Below are 14608 nucleotides of genomic sequence, written 5' to 3'. Positions count from 1 at the left end.
CTTTGCTTTTTATACCTGCATGTTCCTCTCACTTCCAGCATTGATAGTTAACTAAAGCCACTAATGTTGACATTTGTGAATGCTTTCACAGATTTTAAACTTTCCTCAGGCTATTCCAGCAGCTACAATGTTTTGCTAAAGGGATGCTGAAGTTGTTTAAAGTGTAGAATTTAATAGTGTATGCCTTAGTTTTGTAATTTCTACTGTGCTTCCCCTGGCCATCTGTTGGTTTCAAACATATGGTGGTCCCACCAGCTCCTTTTTTCTCTCCTTTTTCTGAATCCTTTCATGTTTTCCCTCCAAAATCCCTGATATATTTTAGAGAAGATGATACATTTTCTCAGTGTGACCTGTGATATTAATGTGACAAAAGACACTGAATTTCAAATTGGTAAGTTTGCTAAAACAAAGAGATTGTTACATAATAAATTGTCTGGGAGATTTACGAGCATTGCTATCACATGTATAACAGGAAATGCTACCGTGATGGGTACACACTAAATTCTATGTATAGTCAGAATATTTTCTCTGATCTAAGGTTTTCATAATAATTCACTGATTGTAGCCAATAGTGATTACTGCCACTTTACTCTCCAGAGCAATAGATAATTGAATAACCTTCTTCTGAAAACAGATTTTCTTCCTGTAACCTTCAGTTTCTTAAGAAAACAAACCTGAAACTTGTGTTTTATCAACAAAGATATGAGCAAGGAAACAGCATCATTTCCTTTTCTATTTTTTCTGGCTCCTTAGAATATTATCTCTTCTCAATTCTCTGCAAATATCATAGAATCTTATGATTTTATTAAATCAAAAAATTGTAACAATCACTATTCGCCTATTGGGAAAAGAAGTTACTGCTTCCAAAACTTTTCCTCCAATCAAGTCACTGAAATTAATGAGAAGGATCACCTTTAGTTGGATCCTTGAACTGAATTTGTTTTAGAAAGGTTATGTTGTACAAATAATTTTAGTTAGGGTGATCCTTTTAAATGTTTTGCTTTATTTTATTTTAGGTATTGACTGAAAAAAAGTATATGGGGAAAACCTGTGGAATGTGTGGAAATTACGATGGTTATGAATTGAACGAATTTGTGAGTGAAGGTAAGATCTGAGGACAAGTCAGATGAAAGGAGAACTGGTTAAACTGAGTCAAGGTGGAAATTTAATACTTGTACTAACATTGCTCTGACTGCTCACTCAGTTTCAGAATTGAGTAAAGCACTCCCATAGGTCACCAACATACCTATCATATGATTGTGCTACACACTACTATTTGCTATGATGATGGTATTGTGGGTTCCTCAGAGAAGTGATAAGGACTCTCTTATATTTTAGAAACAGGTGGTAAGGATCACAATCTCTCTCACCTAACTTTCACAACAGTCTAGGTTCATAGCAAGGCATAGTGAGGAAGATTATTATGTTGGGCAGAAACAAGAATGAGGCTCTATGTTCTTGTGGACAAGAACATTAACAAGTAGTGTGTCCCAATAAGGGTGGATCTTTATAACAAAACAGTTGGTGCCGATGACTTCACATCTGTGCTGTATGTGGTTTGGGGGTTCGCTTCAGAGTTACTCTAATCTGGACTGTTGAACTAATGCCCATTAACTGTTGGAGCTCATTACACATGCTCTTGGACACATCTTCTGGCTTGGTTTTGTTTTAAAGGAACTCTGTATGCCAAGACCACTTCACAATGGAAATCAAATTGTATGGAGTGGGGATGTTTGGAAGATTTGTTTTGAAAGCACAGTGCTAATCTGAACTATAGTGCTAGTGTGGAGACATGACATTGCACAATAAACTAATCTCAGATCAACACAGCCAGATGCAGTTTTCTATACACATCACAGAAAGGAGTTCTAAAAAGTATACAATATTTTTTGGATTGTGATGAGTTTAACCCCACATGTAGGGGAAAATGTAGGAATGGTGGATGAGGAGAAGAGGCATGAATTAGCAGCTGGCAAAATGTAACACAGCTTCCAGAAAAACAGTAGCAGGTGGTATCGCGTAAGGTAGCAGATGTGATAGATTAGGAAATAACTCAGAGAAATTATCAAGGTTATAAAAGTATGCTTTACTGAAGAGACTCCAGGCAAAGGGCAAAAGATGTAGTTGTTTTCATCAGGGAGATTAATTAGTAGGACCTTTCACAGTCGAAGAGTAGAATCTGAGTTTTGCTACATCACAGCAACAAGTAAATAAATCCATGTGGGCTTTTTCCTGACAAATTATAACCCTTCAATTTACAGGTAAATTACTGGATGCATATAAATTTGCTGCATTACAAAAAATGGATGATCCATCAGAGATCTGCCTGTCTGAGGAGATATCAATTTCTACCATTCCTCACAAAAAATACGTAAGAAAGATCTTCTTGGCTTTTCTGCAGCATGATTCTTAACAGAGGTGGAAAGACAGATAGAAACGAACACTGAAGATGCAGTGGTTTCACAAAACTGACTTCCATGAATATGGATGAAGTCAACATTTGTATAGCATAATATGATAAAGGAGTTTTTTGCATTAAAATACATTTTGAAAAAAGACCTATGGGCATTTTTGAGACTGGATTTATATCACTCATATAAACATACCAGCATTTAGCTCACAGCTTTCTGAAATTTCATGCACGTCATCACAGGAAATTCACGGAAACCGGTGAAGCTTTAAAGAACGTTTCATTGAACAACTAGAGATCTGACATTATTAGCTGTACAAACTTGAAGACATTCAACAATGTCTTAACATTTTGGCAGATAACAACTTTCATAACAGAGCCAACCACTATCAACTGCTATCACTTCCAGTCCTAGATGGAAAGAAAGTCTGTGTACCTGAAACATGATGCATCCATGTAACTATGGTTGAAAGAGGAAGGTTGGTAGCAGCAAAGAACAAAAGGGTTTCTATTTCTTAGATTTTGCAGATACAGGAATCAAATCCTACTTAGGATGATCCTGTTAAGTTACTTCACTGGTGAAACTCAAATTATGCATTCCCACACAGATTTTTCAGAATCACAGAATGGTTTAGCTTGGAAGGGATCTCTTCAGATCATCTAGTCTAACCCCTCCTCTCAAGTGGGGTCAGCTAGAGCAGGTTGTCCAGACTAATGCCCTAGTAGATTTTTAGTATCTTCTGGGTAGATCTTCCAGGCTGAGTATATGGAAACTCCACAATTTCTCTCAACCTGTCCTTTTTTCTACCTAGGAGGTCATAAAGCCACCATATACCTAATGGCAAGTACTCCTTGCTATCCTCTAAAAAGCATTTCACTTTACATAGAATGATCATGCTCTTTGGTTCCATTTGTACTTCCTCACAAGAATATGATCTTACTTTGCAATTCTTATGTACTTATTTATATACAGTATATAGGTTACCAGTAATTACAGAATGCTTAAAAAGTTTTCTCTTAAAAAAGGAGATTTTTCTTCTTTGTTCCTTAATAGTTTCATCTTATTTTTCTAGCAACCCAGGAATCTCTTCATTTGAACATAGAAACCATTCCTCTTGCTAAAAAGTTTAGCTTTCATACTACAGACGAAGAGCCAGCTAGAATCCTTCTGAGGTTCTCCTTTTCCCAGAACAGAGAAACAGAGAAACACAAGTATTGTAGCAACTCTTTAACAAGAAGAGCAGGAATAGGAACAGGAGTTTCTGTGGGTCCTGTGAGGAAGATACTTTTCTGAAGAATATTGTATGCACACTGAAAAATTACTTTGATGTATGATTCTATGACCTGGTGAAGAACTTCTGTTGCCTGGGAGGTTTAACCTATTTACCTTGTTTCTCTTTGGGACCTTATACTGCAGCAAGCAACATGATAGGCAATATGAACGTATCAAATGTTTCCTCAAAGGGGAATAAATCTTGCTATCTTCACATCGTCCTGGAACTGAATCTCCATGAGACAACATACTCCCCGCCTCTAATGTTCTCAGCTGTTTTTAGGAGGATTGATGGTACTGAAAGAATGACTTCATTTTCAAGTTAATGAGAAAAAGAACTAATTCAACATATCAAGATCATTCTATTATACGATGGATTTATATTCCCTTCTATTCGTGAATTTCTCATGCATTTTAAGTCAAATACGTAATACTAAACTGTAGGGGAAAAAAGCTAACAAATCAACAAGAAAATCATAACTAGCAGTGATATTCTATTGTGGTTTTCACATGTGGGAAACACTACTAGGAACAATTTTCTTTCTCTTTTTATTTAGGCCATGATATGCTCTCAGCTACTTAACTTGGTGTCACCAACCTGCAGTGTGCCAAAGGATGGGTTTGTCATCCGTTGCCAGCTTGACATGCAGGACTGCAGTGAGCCAGGACAAAACAATTGCACTTGCTCTACACTGTCGGAGTATTCAAGGCAATGTGCTATGTCCCATCAAATGGTGTTCAACTGGAGAACTGAAAACCTCTGCTGTAAGTTCAAATGTTTTATTCACAGGAGATTGTACTTAACCTTGCTATATTTTGCATAGAGGGGGAATGATGATTAACTGGAATTTAAATCAACTGATAGAAAAGTCTCTACTGTCTTGAATCAAACAATTGTTTTTTCTTAAGATAACAACAGTGGTCTTTGGTAAAGCATTATGAAGAGCATGGAAACCTCAAAGGAGAAAGAGGAAGCATGAAACATATATCCTACGTCTAGATCAGTGACCATAAAAGAGAGAAACATCCACCAAGTGAAAACTGTTTAATTTTGCAGATTTCCAACAGGAGGCTGTTCTCTTTTAAGTACAGTTTTTTCATTATTGTACTTAGCAAATTAGCCAGTTGTCCTGGTTTGGCTAAAACAGGACCAATTCTCTTTTCAGTAGGTTTTCCTTCAGTTAAGTTCCTTCCAAATAACTACACTCTCTGAAGCTGACTACATGTTTTTCAGGCAGTGTCTGCTTTTAGATTTGGTGGCACTTGATATCTGTGGCTGTTGCTGGGGTAGAATTGGGATTGTTATGCAGAAAGGCCCACGTGTGTGTTTGTTCCTGTGGGAACCAGACTCACTCTTCAATCTATAGTCAGCATTATGTAGCAGGATTCATTGTTTTATAAGAGAACATGCTGATCATAAAAAACATCAAAAGTAACTTAAATTGATGTTGTTATTTCCAAACCAACTCACGTATTAAATTACCAGAGATGAAGCTCATGTCAAAAAAGAGAAGTTTTCAAAATGACATTGCTTAATATGATATTGTTCTTCAAAGGCATATAGTTTAATCATATTTTTATTTAGTCTTTATATGAATATATAGTCATGGGTAGCAAATTCGTAAAATAAATTCCTTTGACAGGAATATATTTCTCCTTATCCCTTGATTCTTATTCTGTTTCAAGAATCTGTAAGATTGGCTACCATTTAAATTTTAGCATAAGAATGGTGAAATCCCAATTGAATTATATTCCTGAAATCACTGTTTAACTTGCTGTAGTCTACCGTCTCACCATTGTTACTTATGAGGCCTTGCATCATTTTGCCCTCCCTGCACATACAGTGCCATATTCTTCTGTTGTCCTCTTTATCTTCTTGTACTGGTGCCACTCTTCATTTTTTGTTTTGTATTTAACATTGAGTTTTCTTTCATTCTTTCCTCATACTTACTGAAAATGTTCCCTACTGAGCTCCATTATCACACCCGACACTTCAAAATTGTGCTTCTTTCTAAAATAATTTTTCCCTTCCTCTTCTCCAAGGTTACCCATGTTACATAAATTGGTAACCCATTTTATTCCTTGGTTGGTCTGCAATTGGTTTTAATCCTTCAAAATTGCAAACTCCTTATAAAATCATAGAATCATTATAGCTGGAAGAGACCTCAAAGATCATCACGTCCAACCGTATACCCGATGCCAACATACCCGCTAAACCCACTAAACCATGGCTCGAAGCACCACATTTATGGCATTTTATAGATTCAGATAAATATTAGTAAGGCACTGTATGCATTGACAGAAGTGTACGATAATTCTTACTAATTACAGTAAAATAATAGCCTGGTTTTCTCCAAGTCACAGCAGTTTTCACATTGTGAGTAGACCATTACTAGGACTGGTAATAAATTGATAAAAGGCAAAGCTTAAGGAATGGGAACCCTTATTTCCCCAAAAGCAAAGATGATAAGCGAAGAATTTTCAAATAAATGCCAAGTATACCAAGGTAATGAACTTTTTAGTCTTTATTGTTTCTTTGTCAGGCTCATCTCTAACTACCTCTATTTCCCTACCTCACTTATTTTTACCCTTTCAGATAAGGAATAAATCTCTGCTTATCACATAATGAAACATATTCTGAGTTCCACATATTAGAATTGCCAGGTAGCTGCATTCTGAAAAGCAGATAATATCTGAGAAGCAGGAACTATATAGAAGATCAAGAGTTATATTCTTTAAATCCTTCAAGCACTACAGAAAATCTGATTTGTAGTAGTTTACTAGGCTGCGGTATAGCCTGTTTGCCATTCTTCAAGCTTCTGAAAGGAGTTTCTAATAAACAAAGCATGAAAAAATAATAAAAGCTAGAGTGAATATGATGGTAATAATGAATACTCAGATGACAAATTGAGTATTGAAGCAGGATAAGAGAACATAATGCCAGAAATCACAAGGTCTTTTCCATCCTAGGTGGCAGATGAGAGATTCTTCTGTTTACACTTTAAAAATCTTAACATTTTCACTGTTTGTTGCAGCTGTGGGAAAATGTTCTGCTAACCAAATCTATGAGGAATGTGGTTCTCCATGTATTAAAACCTGTTCCAACCCAGAGTACAGCTGTTCCAGTCACTGTACCTATGGTTGCTTTTGTCCAGAAGGTATCGTTTCTGTATTTATCATATCCTAAATGGTCCATACAAATGTTTTTCGCATATATCCAGTCAAGCGGAATAGACTTCTTAATAATGAACTAGCAGTGCATTTCAGGGCATTGTGCTGCTAGAACTGCCATTTCTTGGGTTATGTAATATAACTGGAGTCTTGAATAGTCATGGTCCTTAAAGGTCCCTGGTCACTATTTGCAATAACAGAACTGTGAAAGCATTTTCCTCACAAGATCATGGTATGTGAAGGGATAATTATATGCTGCCTACTTAAAGTTCTGTACTATAAAATACATTGAGTGACCTTATTTCCTATCCCAAACAGGTATCTAGCCTTTCAAGGCACCAGCAAGACTTAGCATACCTCACAGAAATTCTGCAGTATTATGGGCATTTTGTAAAATCCCTTTAAAATAGCTCAAGATGAACTTCCTACAAAAATTGTAGTGATGGCTATCATTTGCATAATTTCTTGAAATTTCAGAACTAAAATATCCTCCAAGGTTACTGTGATGTGGGTATTTACATCAATATCACCACCATTTTATTGTAGTCAAATTAATGTATTGTGAGCTACATGTTTAAAACTAGACTTAGTAGTCTGGGGAATGCGTCCACTCTTCAAAATTCCCAACTTAATTAGAGTGTCACAGCAAAAAAATAAAATTTCAAAAAATAACATTCAAACTTACTGTTATTTCAAATTAAGTTCAAATTTCAAATGAAGACAATTGTCTGCACTTTCATACCACAAAGTAGCCAAATGCTGTTATCACTTGTAAAGAGTCAGTTCTATTTTAATTAAAGGAAAGTGTCCCGCATGTTATATTTTGAAGTATGGACACTGGCTGTGCTACAATAGCATTCACAAGCTAATTTTGGAAGACATTCAAGCTATAATAGCTTTAGTGCTGAGTAAGGATATGGAGAAGTGTTTGTTTTGTTTATATTCTTTGGCAGGAACTGTTCTTGACGACATCTCAAAGAATCGAACATGTGTTCACATTAAGCAGTGTCCATGTACACTGAATGGGAAAACATACGCTCCTGATGAGACAATGAAAGCAGCATGTAGAACCTGGTGAGTAGCAACAGGTTCTTTCGTGAGAGGTTGGAGAGTATCCTCAACAAACAACTGGAAAATTTAGCTTAACTTTTTGGAGGGCAGCTGCAAATGTGTCATACCATCTCTGAAGCCACTTTCTTTGAGTGCCACAAATCATATATTTGTAACTGAAGACATACAAGTCTCATTTTCTGATTAATCTGTACAAATATAAATGCTTCTTCTGGCCACAAAAAACAGTAGCATTTTTATCTCCTCTGTGAAAGTGGAGGTAAAAACAATTAGTACAAAACAAATATCCAGTATTTACAATTTCTTTCTGGCAATCTTAGTGTTTCTAGTCACCAAATCGGTGCTGAAAACTAGATTTCTGTTTTGCAACAGAAAATAATTTCTTAAGAGACGATTTTTTAAATTTGGAATTTTTTTTCCAAAAAAAAATTGGAAAAATTTTTTTTTGGTGTTACTTCTCTTGGAATCATAATTCCAATAAATAAAATAAAGTATAAATAATGGAATGTGATCCTCAGAATTGTAACAGTGAATGCACTTTTCATGCTTAATCTATTCAGGAAAGTTTACTGACAATCCATGCAAGAGTTGAGCAAATTCAACTGATATACACAGGCAAAGGAAATCAAAGCATAGAAAATATAAGGGGAAAAGTGATACAAATGACATCTTCCATTACTAGGAAGGTTTTTAGAGTGTAAAGAAAAGAAATTTCAAAACAGTGGAAATGAAAGTTCAGAATGTATATATATGTTACACTGTGTTCACTAACCAGTTTTGCACATTGATTAGCTATAGCAAAACCTCCAGACAGAAGGATCAAATCCTCTGCTGGTAAGTAGTGCCTTAGTATAAGAATAACCTTACATTTCTTGTTTTTCTCAGTAAATGTACCATGGGCCAATGGAACTGTGAAGACTTGCCCTGCCCTGGAAGGTGTTCACTGGAAGGAGGCTCCTTTGTTACTACGTTTGATTCAAGACCGTATAGGTTCCATGGGGTTTGCACTTACGTTCTTATGAAGGTAACTTCCTGCAGTCTAGAAACACACAATATCAAATGGACATGTTTTAGTCTGTCTTTGTTTTCCTATTGGAACACAAACTGAGGTGTTGCTATGATATACATTTATTCTACAAATTATTTCTATTCTGATACAGACTTCCCTTTTCACTGTTTTCCTCCAGAGTTCCAGCCTGCCACACAATGGAACCCTCATGGCTGTATATGAAAAATCTGGTTATTCTAATTCTGAGACGTCACTTAGTGCTGTAATTTACCTGTCTACAAAGGTAAGTATTCCCTCCACAGGTTCTATCCAGAATTTCAGTAACAAGATAAGCAAGATAAATACTTGAAGTCCTTGCTAGTAGCCTGAACTGAAAAATTAGGGAGGATAGATGCTAAAGATATGTTCTGGTTCATGCATACACAGTAAAGATCTCGGCTGCAATATCAACTCAGCAAGTTAGAGTATTTTTCAAAGTGAAAACTGAAAGCAGTATGGAATAACATGTGAGAAAAAGCTTGAATCAATCTTTTCCCATTATATAGGTCATTGACCATACAGTTGCTTAAGTTAAAGAACATATAAATACCATCAGTACAGACAATTACTTCTGATTTCCTGTCCTTTTCTTACAGGACAAAATTGTGATTTCTCAGAATGAACTCCTTACTGACGATGATGAACTTAAGCGGCTACCTTACAGATCAGGTAAAGAAAAGGGAATATACATAAAGTCCAAATTACATTAAATGTCTGTTTTGCACAACCCAGCATCTTTTCTCTTGCAATTGCCAATAGCAGAGGTTTTAGAAGAAGATTAAAATCTTTCTCATTGCATCTGTCCCTCTGTGGAGAGTTGTGCGTGGAAGGAGAAGGCTTGTAGACAGAATGCTAGAACACTTACGTATGCATTAAAATCATTACTTTGCAATATCCTATGCATCAAAATCTGTGTTTCTAAATATCCTTGTTCTTTTAGGAGACATCACTATTTTCAGACAGTCCTCAATGTACATTCAAATGTATACAACCTTTGGGCTGGAACTTGTAGTTCAAACATCACCTGTGTTCCAGGCCTATGTGAAAGTCGGATCACAATTCAAAGGCAGAACCCTAGGTAAGAAATCTAGTCCCCATGCAAAAGAGAAAATGTAGAGCATGTACTTTTGAAAGCTTAGTATATTCTTCTCTGGATTCAAACGAAATACAACAAAATACCTGCACTGGAAAACTGCTGTGCTAAGAATTTTTTTTTTGCTAATAACTTTAAAATTAATCAAAGAAATTAGATGGCTGACATTTTTAATGTCTAATATAATACTGTTCTTCACATGTTTTATGTGTGCCTTTTTCAATATGTGCTTTTCTACACAATGAAGAGGCAACAAATTAGTTTGTGTCGCCTCTACATCTTGGAGCACATGGTTCTTTGAACACAGTGCACGATCACTGTAAACATCAGCCTTAGAATCTAAGAGCTGCTCAGCTGATAAGCACCAGATGGAGATGTTTATGTTTATTGCACAGCAAGGTTAGCCGCAAAGGCATATCCTGCATTCTAACTATCTATGGGGAATTACAGAGAGGTTTTAGCTTTTTAAAAAATTTAAATGTATATTCTTTGTCATTACAGATTTTATATACATAAGAAAACATGTGTAACTGCAAACGTATTTTCTCTTTTACATGGTTTAAAACCACTGAAAAAGCCTTTTTTATACCAACAAGACAAAAACTTCTGTATGAATTTGTCATCGAGTAGAAGTGGACAATCTTAACTTGAGAAGGCAGAGGCTCAGTGACTGCATATGTACATAATCAAGATTCTTTGGCTACTTGACCTATAGTATTAATTAACACTCCATGTAGAACTTTTGAATCCATTTTCTCACTATTATAGAATGAAACATAGACCATTGTGTAATATTCTTTAATTTTCAGCCATCTCTTGCATTTCTGATGTTACTAGGTTTGTGTGGCAACTACAATGGAGACACTACAGATGACTTCATGACTAGCATGGATATCACTGAAGGGACAGCCTCCCTGTTTGTAGATTCCTGGAGGGCAGGAAATTGCCATCCGGCTTTAGAGAGAGATACTGACCCTTGTGCTTTGAGTCAACTGAACAGTAAGTAGATGATCCTGTTGTAACTGATCTCTCCAGCTAGGTTTGTCTGACATTTCCATAAGCCCATACCAGGGGAATAAGAGAGTTTCAGAGAAGCAGAGACTGAGACAATTGAACATCACAAATTCTGTCACCAACAAGGCATTTCTGATTTCTAGAATATGTATTTAGTGAAAACTTATCAGATCCTATTCTAGAGATCTGGGATTGAGATTATGAATGAGAGGGTTTTGGTGATACTTCCAGTGAAATTGCAATGTCCATGGATGTCTTAGACTTGCTCAGCAATGCTGTGACTGAAATCCAGGCTTTGCCTTCTCAAGTCTCTATTGCTATTGGTCTTTAAAAAAAAAAAAAAAAAGAGGGAGGGAGAAGACCTACTAAGATATTTGAACAAAAGTATAGTCTGCAAGATAACAAGCCAAGAAGTTTTCCTTTTGTTCAATTCTTCATTGCCAAAAGCTCAGCTAGAGTAGTGTGTCCAGGTCTTTTTTTAATTTCTTTTTCCTAACTTTCTCTGTTTAATGTCCATGATCTACTTTCATTAGAAATATCTGCTGAGACTCATTGCTCCGTACTTACCAAGAAGGGTACAGTGTTTGAGAAATGTCATGCTGTGGTGAACCCTCTTCCTTTCTACAAGGTAGGAAATTATGATAGCCATTGTACAGAGGGAGTCCAAATAGGGACCAGAATGTACTCACATACAATATGCCTCTCATCTGGATCAGCAATGCATAGAAGCTAAGGAACAAGCGTGTGTTTGAAAATTGTGTCTCCACCGTACTGAAAGTCCATTTGTTCATAGGCATCAGTCCCATCTCTATGAATCAGAAGGTATTTTTGCTCATGCTGCAGTTCTCCATATTGACAACTTTAACTATGCAAAGTATTGATTTTCCCATGTGCATAACTGAGCTCATTATATTTGGCAATCTCCACAAAACGTTTTGAAAATTACAAATGAAAAGCAATGAATAAAAAAGAGCATTTTTAAGGTACTGAGTATATTTTATTCATGTCAATCAGGCAATTAATATGATCTTTTTCATCAGTTTTAGTTATGCAATAATATGTATTTTGCATGACTTACCTCCTCAATTTAGCATAGACTCATAGAATCGTAGAATCATTTAGGTTGGAAAAGACTTTTAAGATCATTGAATCCAACCATAAACCTAGCACTGCCAAGTCCACTGCTAAACCCTGTCCCTAAGCACCACATCTACACATCTTTTAAATACCTCCAGGGTTTCACACTTCCAAATGTCTGCTCCCCAGTAACGAAGTACTCTCCGTGTATTGGGTTTCAGAGATGTGTCTACCAAGCCTGTAATTATGAAGAGACCTTTCCTTATATTTGTTCTGCTCTGGGATCTTATGCACGAACATGCAGTTCAATGGGTTTGATCCTTGAGAACTGGAGAAACAGTATGGACAATTGTAGTAAGTAACTGAACCAACTCTTAATAGTCCACCATCAGATGAATGTATGTATGCAGGTCTAGCTGTTTCCATTTAGAATATTCCCATATTTGATTCACCTATGACAAAGCTGAGTAGGAACGTATTGTAAAACTACTTGTCAGTCATCAGAAAACAACACCATATTGCTCAAGTAGGCCCACCAGCAGGTATAAAAGCCATATTCCCAGGAGCTGCTGACTTCACAGATGTGTCATAACACAACAAAAAACATAAATGGTAAAGCAGTATTGTAAACAGTGTCCAAATCATCTTAAGAGTAATGAGGAAAATAGTGAACAGAAAGAAGAGGAAAGCAGAAATGGGATAATGGATATCCAACTTTTGAATACCCTTCTAGTCTGTTTCAGGAAAGGATTGTTATTTTAAGACTACATGAAAAAGATTACTCATATGCTTTCAGGTGAGCATGTGGATGCTTCCAGAACTTGATAATTAAGTGGTGGAACAGACAGATAAATAAAGCTATAGTGTACTGTAAGATGAGAAAGAACTAGGAAAAACTCTGGTTACAGATGTGATTTTGCTATTATGCAACTTAGACATAGGCACAGGTTTCACAGTTATTCAAAAAAATACATCGGTGTTTCTGCAAAGCTTCTCTCTGCATTATTTTATTCCAAGATGTGCAAAGAAGCAACAAGATATTTAACCTTCATAAAACTTCCAAACAGCTACATGGTTGGTGTTAAGCCCTGGTCTGCAATATTTTTTGCTAGAGCTCACATCCACAGGAAGAGAAGCAGTATGAAGCATTAAGCACTGAAGCTATTGACACAATATATGCAGCACATTATGAGCACAGTTATCTTTCACAAGGAAGAGGATAAGTAAATGAAGTTTAACATACACTCTTGTCTTGTTTTACAGCCATTACTTGTACTGGCAATCAAACATTCAGCTACAACACTCAGGCCTGTGACAGGACGTGCTTGTCACTCTCTAACCGAGCCCTGGAATGTCATCCAACTGACATCCCTATTGAAGGCTGCCATTGTCCTCAAGGAACGTACTTGAACCACAAGAATGAGTGTGTTCATAAATCTCATTGTCCCTGCTATTTAGAAGATAGAAAGTACATCTTGCCTGACCAGTCAATAATAACTGGTGGGATTACCTGGTATGTGTGTCAAGTTTAAAGATCAACTAACTGAAAATGGAGATGAGGGGACTTCATGTGTCTCTACTATGATCTTTGAAGTCTCTTCCAACCATAACAATTCTACAATTCTATGATTCTATTATGGGTTAATGGCAGTAAGCAGCTAAGCATCATACAGCTGCTTGCTCACTCCATTTCAGCTGGACACAGAAGAGAATCAGAAGAGCAAAAGCAAGAAAATTTGTGGGTTGCGATACAGTTTAATAACTTTGTTTATTAAATAAGCTTATTTTTGCTTATTAATAATGGAGAAAGTGGCATGTGCTATCAAAGCTAAGCAAGGCATTCATTCGCTACTTGCCGTCAGCAGGCAGATGTTTAGACATTTCCAGGAAAGCATGAATTTGTCACGCCTGATGCTTACTTGGGAAGACAAGTGCCATAACTCTAAACATCCCTCCTTCCTTCTCCTTCACCTTAGCTTTTATTGCTGAGCATGATGTTGTATAGTATGGAATATCTCTTTGGTCAGTTCAGTCCTGGCTGTTTCCCCTCCCATCTTCTTGCGGACTCCCAGCTTACTCACTGGCAAGGCAGTGCAAGAAGCAGAGAAGGCCTTGGCACTGTTCATCAATAGCTAAACCAACATTGTGTTATAAACACTGTTTTGATTGCAAATCCAAAACATAGCGCCATCCAGCTGCTACAAAGAAAATTAACTCCATTCCAGCCAAAACCAGTACAGTCTCCTTTACTTTTAATAGCAAAGGTTTATTGTTTAAGACATCTTTTTGGCCTTTTCCTAAAATACAAAGATTCTTAAGGGAACAAAAAGCATTTGACTTACCTTAAGCTTGGAAATGTTAAGGAAAAAATTAGAAAATAATAGGTAAGATCTGATTATTCCTAGTTGGAGATTTTTTCAACAGCATCTGGACAGCTATATACAAAGCTCA

General features: G+C 36.4%; 1 protein-coding gene across 1 annotated transcript in view; it reads left to right on the top strand.

Moving 5' to 3' along the window:
• Nucleotides 1-14608, top strand: part of MUC6 (mucin 6, oligomeric mucus/gel-forming) — a 52971-nt gene that overhangs the window by 26530 nt on the left and 11833 nt on the right. The window contains exons 4-16 of the mRNA XM_009707370.1: nt 1017-1104; nt 2262-2371; nt 4241-4448; nt 6719-6841; nt 7808-7928; nt 8811-8949; nt 9113-9217; nt 9570-9642; nt 9914-10051; nt 10904-11065; nt 11614-11708; nt 12379-12511; nt 13421-13670. Of these exons, the coding sequence (XP_009705672.1) occupies nt 1017-1104; nt 2262-2371; nt 4241-4448; nt 6719-6841; nt 7808-7928; nt 8811-8949; nt 9113-9217; nt 9570-9642; nt 9914-10051; nt 10904-11065; nt 11614-11708; nt 12379-12511; nt 13421-13670 (1745 nt within the window). The remainder of the gene's footprint in view (nt 1-1016; nt 1105-2261; nt 2372-4240; nt 4449-6718; nt 6842-7807; nt 7929-8810; nt 8950-9112; nt 9218-9569; nt 9643-9913; nt 10052-10903; nt 11066-11613; nt 11709-12378; nt 12512-13420; nt 13671-14608) is intronic.

The sequence above is a fragment of the Cariama cristata genome, unplaced genomic scaffold (assembly GCF_000690535.1).
Source record: "Cariama cristata isolate BGI_N322 unplaced genomic scaffold, ASM69053v1 scaffold3409, whole genome shotgun sequence".
Taxonomy (NCBI): Eukaryota; Metazoa; Chordata; class Aves; order Cariamiformes; family Cariamidae; genus Cariama; species Cariama cristata.
This window is presented reverse-complemented; position numbering and strand designations above follow the sequence as displayed.